Source organism: Pristis pectinata, chromosome 29 (assembly GCF_009764475.1).
Source record: "Pristis pectinata isolate sPriPec2 chromosome 29, sPriPec2.1.pri, whole genome shotgun sequence".
Classification (NCBI taxonomy): domain Eukaryota; kingdom Metazoa; phylum Chordata; class Chondrichthyes; order Rhinopristiformes; family Pristidae; genus Pristis; species Pristis pectinata.
Genome location: NC_067433.1, coordinates 2,133,705 through 2,146,506, shown reverse-complemented (window position 1 = coordinate 2,146,506; position 12,802 = coordinate 2,133,705). Strand labels below are relative to the sequence as shown.

Here is a 12,802-nt window from a genome sequence, read left to right as displayed (position 1 = left end):
TTTTAAAACCTCTGACCAGCTAGTTGTCTTTGAATTCACTGATTATTTATCCCTCTGATACAGGCAGTTCCAGAAGAGACAAGAGTCTGAAAGCAGGGAGCATGAGAAGCAGCGCTGGGTGAGTGTGGCCATTCACTTGTGAGAACTCTTCTGTGTAACTGTAAATGTTCCCATGCCTCTGTGAAGGTAGTGAGCACTGAATGCCAGACTGACCTGAAAATGTTGGTCCGTGGAAAGGTGCATCTTTTAATTTTGTAACATATTGCTAAGAAAGAACATATTTTCTTTGTTTTGCATTCAGATTTCTAATACTTTGTTAACATTATCCTATAAAATATCCCAAGGTAAGATGCTGCATGGGTTAGAAGAACAGAGTGAGTATCTCTCTCCCACTAAATGCTTTCAGGCCAGGGACAGCACAGTTGAGATAGAGTAAAAATCCCTTCTACCCTTCTGATTAAACACTCTTGGGACAGGTACTGCATGGGTTAGAACAGAGAGTTGATCTCTCTCTACACTGTCCATCAAACATTCCCATGGCTTATGTGGAGTTGGCTTGATGCAGTTATGCTGGGACCTGTTAGATTACCTCATCGTAGTTTCAAGCATCACTGCAAATTGAGCCTGTAATCTAAGTTGACACTCCTATGCACTGTTGACTATTTCGAGAAAGTTGTGTGGTTTAGATGGTTTGTGCTCCCTGAGCTTGAGTTTTGTAAGGTCACGGCTCTCCGAGATCTGCTCAAACTGCCCACTCACACTTGAGCAAAGCAGACTTTCTTTCAACCAATTCTCCAAGGGCAGCTCAGTGGCACAGCTGGTAGAGCTGCTGCCTCGTGGCTCCAGTATCCTGCGTTTGATCCTGACCTCTGGTTCTTTCTGTGTGTTTCCCTAAGACTGTATTAGTTTCCCCCAGGTGCTCCGGTTTCCTCTGACATTTCTAAGACATTCATTATGGTGGGTTAATTGGCTGCTGTAAATTTCCCCGAGTGTTTGGGAGAATCTGGAGCGAGTTAATGGGAAGTTAGAAAACAAGATGAATGTAGAATTGGTGTGGGTTGGTGCTTTGTGGTCAGCGTAGACCCAATGGGCTAAAGGGCTTGTTTCCATGTTGTGTGGCTCTATGGCTTGAAACCTCAGTAACACTGCAGGTTTCAAGAGTTATATTAATTCTCCATGTTGCCTGGCATTTTATGTGGTCGGTCTTGGCCATCATTGCCTTGACAGCACTGTGTCTCAGGCACTGTGCTGCCTCTAATGGTGGTGTCTTGGTTGCTTTGCAGAATGAACAGGAGCAGGAATACCAAGCAGAGATGCGCAAGGGGTTCAAGAGAAGCCAGTCTGTCGAAAAGGCAACGGTATGCTGACTTAACCCGTTTCTGCGTGGTCTGTACATGGAAAGAGGATGTGGGGTGGTTAATGTGCAGGGAATTGGATGACAAGGAGGCACTTTCTTTTGCATTGGGGTAAAGCTGATGGGTGGGGACTTGAGCTTGGTTGTATGGGGAGATGCTGTGAAACTCTTCACCCACAGGGCACCTGGAGTTCCCTTCCACCACACACTGCTGAAAGTGGATAGAAAATGCCAAGGGGTTTGATAAATGTTTGTTAGTAGGAGTATTTAAGACTGTTCAATGCTTTTGAAGGGGAGTCACAGGTGTGGGAATTACGCCAGCTGCTGTGCATAGCAAGTGCTCCCAGTCAGCAGTGTGAGTGACGATCCCACAGTTTCTCATGGTATTGGCTGAGAGGGAGCACGGACACTGGGGTAACTCTCCCGCACTCGTAGTGCTTCCACATCTTTTATATCCACTTGAAAGAACAGAGAGCACCGTGATTTCATGTCCATTTCAACACTGTCCACTGAGACAGGTTGATCGTAGAATGCCGCACTGAATATGCTCAACCCGCAAGGATACGCACCAAGAACACAAACAGGAGCAGGAGTCAGCCACTCGGCCCCTCGTGCCTGCCACTATGACCATGGCTGATCTACGCTGGCCTCGACTCCTCTTCTGTGCCAGATCCCCAGAGCACTCAATTCCTCGATCTTTCAAATATTTCTCTCTCTCAATCTTAAATATATCTAATGATCTGGCCTCCACCATCCCTGGGGGAAAGAGAATTCCAGTGTAGGATTTGATCCCATAACCTGTAGGCTCATAAGACCGACTGACTGCAAGTTTGGCAGAGCCCCATGGAAGGTACTTTAGAGAAAATAGATTAAATGTGGCCAGTATTTTGGTTTAAATGGGCAGGGGTATTAGTCAAGGTGAAGAGGTGGGCTGAGTCATACCCGCTGTTCTGGATTCCACGTGCACACAAAGAGCTGCTCACTAATGCTTGTGATTCTCGCCTTTCACCATTTACTACTGATCTCTCCGCAGGAGGCGGCTTCCATTATTTCCCAGAGATCGGTGAATCCGAAGGAGCTGTTCAAGGAGCGGGAGCGTGGCAAGCTGGCAGATCCGTCTTCATTCAATGTGAGCACACAGCCAGGTAATGCAGAGGGAAAGTGACACCCTCGTTTTCTTCCTGCTATTCCACGGCCAGGATCCTCCTCAACTCACTTCGTTGGCAGAGGTTGCTTCTCAGGGAATGTTGTGAACTGTGCACGGTGTGGTCCGACTGGTTACTGAATGTAATGCAGTGCCCTCCTGATCTCTCACTACCCAGAAAAACATGCCAACCTGCTGCGTAAAATTAGTGAAACCAGCAACATTTATGGTGAATGCTCAGTGCTGAGCCCCACAGTTAGAATAGTCCAGCACCTTTTGCTCTCGCAGTTTGCAGTCACAAATGAGCAGGTCCATCCAATTCACTGTTCTTGTAGTTTGATTGTAACATTGGAGTTGTTAGATCTAACCACTGAACAGCTTGACCACCTTGGTTGAATCCGTCTTTAAAGCCGGTGGAAGCTCATCTTTTTGGTGTGAAGGTTGGGGATGGGATAGCCAAGTAGATCCCTGAGGCTAATTCTTGTGTACAATCCCCAACACCTTTCTCAATAGGTCTTTGATGTTACCTACTGTAGTTACTGAATTCTGTTGCCTACAGGTAGCACTGGGGCTACCACAGAGGGTGAGAAGTTGGCAGTCACTCACCCCAACCTTCTCCACTTCTCGAATTTTTCCTATTTGTAAATTTCTCCAAAATCCATGTTTGCCAGCCTTTCCACCAGTAGCAACAGATTCTCCCCATCTAAACTCCTTCTCATTTTGAACTTGTCTCTTAAATCCTAATACATCTTGCATTACAAACAGCTTAAGATGTTGCACACAGGCCTGGAAACTTCTCTAGTCAGACATCAGGGTATGTAGGATATTGTAACCGCTGGCTTATGCCATGCTTCATGCTCTCCGGACCCACAGCTGCCAAGGATGTCCTGTTGCACGGCGAATCCTGAGGTGGTGAGTCGTGCACTGACTCATGAATGCAAAATACATCGAGCTGCTTGGATATGTGCTGAGAGTTGTAGCAAATGGCGTGCACAGTTGCATTTCATGACCACAGTTCATAAGAATAGAATCTTATCTGGGCTGGATAATTTGTAAAAGAATCAAACTATTCAGTTGTAATGCTGCTAATTTCACCGTGCAATTGAGACATCAGGCAGGATGTGGTTACAGCTTGGCTTGTTTTCTGGTTGGTTGCTGATAAGCCCGAGTGCCTCATTCACCTCAAGTGTACTGGTTATCAACACAACCTTTCCTTGTTTGTCCCCTGTGCCTGCACTGGTGTGTCTTACCATGTTATGCTACCTTGTGTTTGCTTTGATGCTCGCATTTCCCTGGGCAAAAGCAGGGTTGAAAGTGTAGCCAGCCCTTCTGGGAGAGAGACTGATTCCAAAGATGTTACCTCCTTAGCCCTGGCTGCATGAATGCAAGGGCAGCTGATGCATGGGACCCTGGCTGCATGAATGCACAGGCAGCTGATGCATGGAACCCCTGCCGTCTCCAAGCTATGCACCTGGAACGATCACGCTGTTCCTCCACTGTCGCTCAGTCTGAACCCTGAACTCCTTGCCCAGCTACACCGTGGGATCACCTTCCCGACAGACTGCGGTGGTTTGAGACGGCTCACCACCATTACCAAGGGCAATTGGGGAATGGCTACAAATGCTGAGCTTGTCTTATGTTATTTTTAAAATAAACTCAGACCCACAGCATCTAGTTTGCCTTCAATATTGCAGATAACCTTGGGGTGTAATTTTGAAGTTAGCCTAATACTAGAGGGCAAAAAACGGAGCAGCTTATTCTTTCATTCACAGTGCTGGCCTCAAGTGTGCAGACCCTGGCTTTAAATCTGTTGCAGTGTTGCCTTGTACAGTGTTCTGACAGCGCAGCTTACTGTTCTGTTTCGTGCTTGTTTTATCTGCTTTTTTCTGCCAGGCAAGTTGAAGAGTCCTTTCCTGCAGTCGCGGAGCAGCCAGCTAGAGCCCCCTCCTTCGCCTGTCAGCTCAGCAGCCCAGCCAGCACCCCCAGGTTGGCATCTCCTCTTCCGGATTTTGAGTGGGGCTGGGGTAGCTAACAGTCAACGAGGGGAGTGGGGTTAAGGCTGAGACGAATGACATTCGGTTACTAAACCTATCGGCTCTTGCCAAAGTGTCTGTAATTGGAGTTGATGTGCTGGTTGTGTATGGCTGTCACTTGCATCTCTGCAAATGGGGTAACTTAATGCTGAAATGCTGGACCTTGTCGCATCTCAGCTTGTCAACCAGCCCCACAGGTTGGGTCATGTGAACCGGACTGCTCACTGTGTATCATTCATTTCCTTGAAGGTACCCACCAGAATTTAAACTGCACACTGGCCTTCTCTCGCCCTCTTTCTCTGACCCTATCCATTCCTATCACACTCCTGCTTAGCCAGCTTCGCCTTAAATGCATTTTGCTATGTGCTCATTAATCCCTGTGGTAGGACTCACTGGTTTCTGCGTAGAGACATTTCTCCTGAATTCCAGATTGGATTTATGCTGCCTTGTATTTCTCTGTAGTTCTGGACTTCCCTGCAAATGGAGCCAGCGTTACATGTAGCCTATAAAGCATTTTTAAAGGTGTCAATCAGGGTATACCGGCCTGTTCAATCTTTGTATAACCTCTGAATTCTGCAATCTTTTAGCATCTTCCCAGTGCCTTATAATCCATTTTGTAAAAGACTAGAACTGTGCGCAGTGCTACAAATGTGCTCTAACTGAAGTATATGGAAACCATGACAACATGTAATGCTGTATGGATTCTAGCCAAGGAATACAGAGACCAGAAATGTGCACGGTGCTCCAGGTGAGGTTATCCAAGCTACAAGGAAATGGTGCTCAGTGGGTTGTCAAAAGTCCACTGTAATGTCACAGCTTTTTCTGACCTTGCCTTCCACTTGGATAATTGGGGTGATAACCACGACTAGCAGTGACAGTGCAGTTTAAACACAGCCTGTCTGAAAATGACTGTATTTGCAGTGTTTGGTTCGTGAGTTTCATTAGCATGAGTGGTTGCTTTTCACCCCCTCTGATCGTAGATCTTTATGGCAAGTTCCATCCGGTCACACACTTAGACATCTTTGTGTTTGTTGACAACCTTATATTTTCACATGCGATCCTCACCAGAGAGTCCTCCGAATGTCCAGGAAAGGGTGGAAGCGGAGCCCGAGGAACCACAGACTGATCGGAACGGTACGTCATCTAGGTCTATGCAAGTATGTCTGTATGTGCTGTTGTGAGTGAAGTTTGAGGTCTCAAAGGACAAGGACCCTGAACACGGTCTTAGACTTAAATGATTTACTTACAAAGACAAACGTGGGGAAAAGGTAATGGGGGCGACACGCGCGTGCCGGTGATAGCGAGCGTGGGAAAATCGCAACAAGGGTAAGACACACACACACACACACACACACACACACACACACACACACACACACACACAACACACACACACACACACCACACACACACACACACACACACACTGAACTGGGTACAAACAATCAAGGAAAAGCAATACGCTACCCGCCACCCCTTGACTCAGTGCAGGCATGGCCCTATGCTACCAGGGATACTAACTAATTTCTCTTAAACAGTGCACAGCTTTACCAACAAGGCATCCCTCGGAGACGAGAGATGTGGCACTCTTCATAGTGCTGGAGGGCTGGGAGTCCAGCCCAGGCAGTTCAAACAGGCCAATGACCCAAGGCCAAGTACAAAGGTGCTTAAAGGAACCAATGGTCAGGTGTGCACTGATGGATGGGGTGGAGCCAACCCTTGATTGACAGTGGTGTCTTTTGACCAGGTAGGGGCAGTGCTGTCACACAAGAGCCACTACCCTCCACAATACACGTGCAATGCACTTTCCTTGGGAGGAAATGTTGCTTACAACTGTGAGGTTTTAGATGCAACATTGAGTATTATCCAGTCCCTCAAACCAGAATCAGGTTTATTATCACTGACGTCATGAAATTTGTTGTTCTGCGGCAATGCAAAGACATAGAGAAATAAAAATTACTATGTTACAAAAATAATAGTGCAAAATAGGAATAATGAGGTAGTGTTCCTGGACTGTTCAGAAATCCAGTGGAGGAGAAGCTGTTTCCTGAAATGTTATGTGTGGGTCTTCAGGCTCCTGTACCTCCTCCCCGATGGCAATAACGAGAAGAGGGCATGTCCTGGGTGGTGAGGGTCCTTAGTAATGGATGCCGCCACCTTGAGGCACCACCTCTTGAAGATGACCTCACTGGCGGGGAGGGTTTGTGCCCGTGATGGGAGCTGGCTGAGTCTATGGAATTGGTTTATTATTGTCACTTGTACCGAGGTACGGTGAAAAACTTGTCTTGCAGTTCGTACAGGTCAATTCATTACCAGGCTTGAGGTAGTACAGAGTAAAAACAATGACAGAATACAGAGAAAGTGTCACAGCTACAGGGAAGTGCAGTGCAGGTAGACAATAAGGTGCAAGGTCATAACAAGGTAGATTGTGAGGTCAAGAGTCCATTTCATCGTATAAGGGAACTGCTCAATAAGTGTTATCACATTGGGATAGAAGCTGTCCTTGAGCCTGGTGGTATGTGCCTTGTGCTCCTGTATCCTCTGCCTGATGGAGAAGGGAGAATGACACGGGTGGGTGGGGTCTTTGATTATGCTGGCTGCTTCGCCAAGGCAGCAAGAGGTATAGGCAGAGTACATGGAGGGGAGGCTGGTTTCCGTGGTGTGCTGAGCTGTGTCCACAACTCTCTGCAGTTTCTTGCGGTCTTGGGCAGAGCAGTTGCCATTACCAAGCCAAGAAATTTGCAAGTCTTTGGTGTATACCAAATTTCCTCAAACTCCTAACAGAGTAGAGCTGCTGGCGTGCCTCGTTGTGTTTACATCAATATGTTGGGGACCCCCAGTGACATCCTCTGACTGTAAACGTAACTCAATCCAGCTCCTTTGGGTGCCGGCAGTCAGTCATTGCAGTGACGGAATGAGGTTCAGTGTGGGTCCAGGGACAAGGAGAGAGGGGAATCTGCAGTTCAAGTGTGTTGGACTCAATGGTACAGATGCGCAGGACCATGTGCCCATGCTGATTGAACACTGGCTTCTGGCAGGTGGTTAGCTGCACACGTGCCACCGCTCTGAGTCTACGATGGAGGAGAGTTGGACAGGTGGAATGAAGAGGAGAGGCTGATGGCTAGCTATGGGGAAAAAAACTCGGAAGCTGGAAATCCGAAAACACAATAGTGCTGAAAATACTCAGGAGGTTAGGCAGCATCTGTGGAGAGGGAGACATGGTTAATGTTTCAGGTCAGATCTTTCAACGGACCTGACCTCTGCAAAGTACATTGACCTGAAATGTTATAACTGCTTCTCCCTCCACGGACACTGCTTTACCTGCTGAGTATTTCCAGCATTCTCTGTTTTTATTGGTTCACGGTGCTTATGGGGCTGCTGAGTGTATGGCTGGGTATTCCACCCCAGTTGGCTGTCAGCCTAATATTGCCTCTGCTCATGTTCTGGAAACCATCCGCAGCGGAGAAAGGCGAGAGCAAAGAAGGTTACAGCTGGCAGTTCCACCATTCTGAGACATTAGAGCACGGGATATCTACCAGGAGCCAGAGGAACAAGCAGGAGAGCAGCAACACTTAGAGCCTGTGAGTGCGGTAAGTGTGTCTGCCACAAGTTAACCAAAGTTGGCACCTCTTCACCCACCCTTCTCCCAGTGGACTGCCGGACAGCTGTCTAACTATGACATTATGCTGTGCTATCCTTTGGGTGTCTTACCTTTTTATAGGTACAGAATCACGAGCAGGCTGTTTGGCAGCTCCTGCTCATTCCCACGTTGGAGACGGTCATGGCTGAACCTCGGCAGTGCTTCAGAATCAGATCTGTCATCACGACACGTGATGTAAATGTGTTGTTTTGCAGCAGCAGTACAGTGCAAAGACGATTATTATAAATTACAAAAAGAAATAGTGCAAACAAAAAGGAATAATGAAGTAGTGTTCATGGATTCATGAACTAATCTCACATCTCTTGATTCCCTTAATATTCAGCATTGGTTAATCTCCCTTAACACATCCCTGCAGCCTGTGCCCTGCAGTTGGCTTGGCTGAGATATTACTGTGCATCTGGGACAGGTTTGTTACAAGGGAAATGTTTAACATTGTAGGGGATTTAATCAGAGTGATTAGATGCACTTTGTCCAGTGATTCTTTCAAGCTGAGAATTGCATGTTAGGCCTGGAGTATTGTGTTCAGTTTTACCTCCACACTTCAGAAGGTGCAGACAATTTATCACATGACCCCAGATGCAGGAAGCCTGAGCTCTTCTCTGCAGGGCCTTTGTTCATGGAGGGACTGGATCGAGGCGTTCAGAATTGTGACGAGGTTTCAATGGAGTTAATAGGGAGCCTGTTTCCAGTAGCTGGCAAGTTAATGGCCAGAGGGGACATTTCTAATTGGCAAAAGAATCACCAGAGGTTGTTGAGACTGTGGTTTTCTGATCTGGAATACTGACAGAAAGGTTGGTGGGGAACATTCAGATGGGAACTGGATCAACACTTGAAGGACATTTTTATTCAGTATTTCTCGATAATCATTTTCAAGTTTCCTGCTTCTCCATCAGGTCACTGAAGACCAGGCTGTCACTGAAGACCAGGCTGCCACTGAAGATCTTAATGTGTATGAAGCTGTGGATACCCAAATGCAGGGACTGTGTGCCAGGGCACTGTACGACTATCAGGCTGGTAGGTCCATTGCTACGTTCACACCAGTAGGGCTATTAGTCATGAACACCAGTGTGAAAAGAATCAGGCTAACCTTGTGCTTCCTGTTTCTTTGATTAATAATAACCCTGGTGGACTCTGAGCATGGTCTTACTGGATCGGTGTTGGCTCAACTGGGTTGGTGTAATGGGCACAGGAAGAACCAGTTTCATAGTCGGGTCTTGCATCCCAAGAGCTTCTGAAAGATGTCCAAGCCTTGATACGTGGGCAGGACTTCCCTGGGTGTGACCTTACCTGGGCTAAGGTGAGACCCAGAGCCCAGTATTAGGAGCTCTGATCATGGTGGTGGAATGGCCCAGTGAGGTGAGCTTGTGTTTGTGGAGTGAAGCCTGCAGAAGTTGGAGTGCCCATGGTCCGTTTCCACTTTGCAGCAAGGAGTTCCTGGAGTGTTGGATTTAAAACCTCTGCAGTAAACCTGAGGATGGCGAGGCACTGGAGGATTTCAACTCCTGGCTTTCCCAGGTGTCCCCAGGGCTGCAACTACCCATGTGATGTTATACCTCCCCTACACTCAGAAAGGAATGGATTCGTATAGGCAGAGTCTATTCTCCCCACGAGTCTGTTCTAACACCCCAGTGCTATCTAGTCATTTCCATTCCCCCGTCCAATTTTAGCAGGATTTAAATAGATCCAACCCAGTCGGCAAGATTCGGTGATGTGGCCTTCTGTCAACTCTTGCAAATTATTGCTCCCAGTTCCCAGATGAAGCAGCTTTCCCCCACATGTAGTGTTTAAGGGAAAGTGAAGAATTTATTTGAATGTTTCCTATGGTTTTACTCCAGGATGATCCTGGAGGATTGGTAATGCAGATATGTTGTTGGTGATGCTGGTTTAACAGGCCTGGGCTCGGCTAACTTCTCTCTCTCTCTCGCCCTCTCCCTCTCCCTCTCCCTCTCCTCTCCTCTCCCTCTCCCTCTCCCTCTCCCATCTCCCTCTCCCTCTCCCTCTCCCTCTCCCTCTCCTCTCCCTCTCCCTCGCCCTCTCCCTCTCCTCTCCCTCTCCCTCTCCCTCTCCCTCTCTCTCTCTCCTCTCTCCCACCTCCACCCTCACCACCCCCCGTTCCCTGCCCCTCACCTCCTCTCTCCCTGGCATACTCAGCTGACGATACAGAGATCTCCTTCGACCCTGATGACATCATCACCAACATCGAGCAGATTGATGAGGGCTGGTGGCGAGGCTACGCAGTGGATGGCACCTTCGGCATGTTTCCAGCCAACTACGTGGAGCTGCTGAACTGTTAGTGTGTGTGGCGCCCACCCTGGCCTGGGCTCCCTGTGCTTGGGGTCAACCAGACTCCAGACTCCAACCACAAGCCAAAGCTACACAGTGCCTCCAGCTTTCGTTCCCTCATTCTATTCCAGGCGGGGTCAGTTCGCGGCTGTCCTTCAGGGGCTTAGCACTGCCTTCTTAACTGCCAGAGGGGTGGGGCCATTATCGTTGCACAAAACTGCAGCTGTTCCTCACCCTCGACTAACCTGTGTCTCTCCTCCCACCCTGTCTTTCACACATTCCACCCCTGCCACCCAGCTCCAGCTCTGCGTGCGATCGGAGCCTGATTGCTCTCCGTGTTAGTGCCTTGTGACGCTGCGTTGAAGGCTGTGTCCACTTCCTACCTGCTCCCCTAGCCTACGAATGATGATTGTGTGGGGGGTGGTGGTAGTTTCAAGAGTTGGAAGACCAGCTCCTCCTTGGCAGGGTGGATGGACAGGGTGCTGGAGACTGCAAATCACTAACGAGGGCCCCTTCATCCAACCCCATGGGGGTCTGAAGCAACACACAAACTGCTGGAGGAACTCAGCAGGTCAGGCAGCATCCGTGGAGGGAGATGGACAGTCGAAATTTCAGGTCGAGCCCCTTCACCTGGACTGAGATGGAGGGGAGTGGGTTGATATGGAGAGGGAGGCGGTGGAGCAAGTGATAGTTGTTCCAGACTGCCGGCTCTTGCTCCACCCCTCTATACTGACTCTCCCCCCTCTTCCAGTCCAGATAAAGGGTCTCGACCTGAAACCGCTGACTGCCATCTCCCTCCACAGATGCTGCCTGACCCTGAGTTCCTCCAGCAGTTTGTTGCTCCAGATCCTGGTGTCTGCCATATGGGGTGTCTCCTACCTCACCCTGCCTCTTATTCCTCTCCCACCACTCCCTGCAGGCAGCGTTGCCCTATCTATGCCCACCCCCCCCCCCCCCCCCCCCCCCCCCCACCATCCTGAAATGAAAGGCTGTTTGCTGTGACCAGTGTTTAGGGTGGGGTGTTGAGGGAGAGCAAGGGGAGAGCACTGAGTGAATGAACAAGGAGGGTGGTCAATGGCCATGCACCCCATCCCCCTTGCCTGTCTCCTTGCAGCCCACCTGCTCCTGCATTTGCCTTTGGATTGAGGGTTGGATCGGGGAGGTGCTTCTGATTGGGAGATGGGGGCTTTCTCTGGGGTTTAGACTGATGCATCAATGGTTACCATCCTGATTTTTTTTTCTTCAGTGATTTATTTTGAATAAACTGCCAATCATGTGACCAAAATTAAAGCATGGTTTCCCTGAGTAGATCATCCCAGGGAGTGCAGGAGCCACTCTGAGTACAAGCCGATCGGATTCCTGCACCATTCCACACTTGTTCACACCACCCGTCTGCTTCCCTCGCTGCTCACTTTAATAAAGTATTTCTTTCTTTTGGCATTGGCCTCCCTGGTGCATTTGTGCAGAGGAGTTGTCAGTAGTTGGGGAGCAGAGCAGACACGCCACTGGGCAGCTTTGTTACCCTTGTTGGGTTGTGCCTGAGAAATCCCAAAATAAATCTGCCTTTCTACCAAGTTCTGACCCGTTGTAGTTGTGGCCAATGAATTACCTGTCGTTTCACATGGTGACCCTGCCACGCACAGATTATCTGCCAAGTTTCAAAATGAATGAACTGGCTGCAGCAGTGCCTTTGGAAGCCTTGTTCATCGAGCAATAGATATTGGCAAGGACATCCCTCAGCTCAGCTTCAGTGGAGACACAGGAGACGGCAGCTGCTGGCATCTGGAGCAGTGCACTGCTGGAGGAACTCGGTGGGGAAGGGGTGGAGCAAGAAGGGGTGTCCCACCCCACCCCCTCACTTCTCTGCACTGGCTCTCACCCCTCTACTCGAGTCCAGATGAAGGGTCAGCCTGCAATGTTGACCATTTCACTCCACAGATGCTGCCTGACCTACTGAGTTTTTCCAGCAGTTTGTTTTAGCAGATGAGACCTTCTTTAATACGGCACCTGAAAACCAGCTGCATTGCTTCCCCCCCCTCCGCAACGGGCTGCCCCCCACAACGGGCTGCCCCAGCTGTGCTGCTCCTCTGACCACAAGGCACTCAGTGCTGCTGCTCAGGCAGTGTGGCGATCCCTGCACGGAGCACGGATTTCTGGTGTGTGTCATGAAGTGCTGACACAGTGATCTGGTGACCAGTGTTTCCCAATGAACCAGCACAGACACACATAGATAATGGATGATACAGAAGGCAATTCGGCCCTTTGTGTATGTAGTGGTGATAAAAGGCCCCTCAGCCCTGCTGAGTTCACCCACTGCAGCTCACAGC

At 49.0% G+C, this 12,802-nt stretch overlaps 1 protein-coding gene across 1 annotated transcript in view; it reads left to right on the top strand.

The window, feature by feature from the left end:
* dbnlb (drebrin-like b) overlaps positions 1-11,915 on the top strand; it is a 35,110-nt gene extending 23,195 nt beyond the window's left edge. Inside the window, exons 8-16 of the mRNA XM_052040725.1 lie at positions 64-118; positions 1,284-1,358; positions 2,388-2,499; positions 4,392-4,484; positions 5,600-5,665; positions 7,992-8,104; positions 8,253-8,366; positions 9,086-9,206; positions 10,344-11,915. Of these exons, the coding sequence (XP_051896685.1) occupies positions 64-118; positions 1,284-1,358; positions 2,388-2,499; positions 4,392-4,484; positions 5,600-5,665; positions 7,992-8,104; positions 8,253-8,366; positions 9,086-9,206; positions 10,344-10,486 (892 nt within the window). The 3' untranslated portion in view covers positions 10,487-11,915. The remainder of the gene's footprint in view (positions 1-63; positions 119-1,283; positions 1,359-2,387; positions 2,500-4,391; positions 4,485-5,599; positions 5,666-7,991; positions 8,105-8,252; positions 8,367-9,085; positions 9,207-10,343) is intronic.
* Positions 11,916-12,802: the final 887 nt, after the last annotated feature.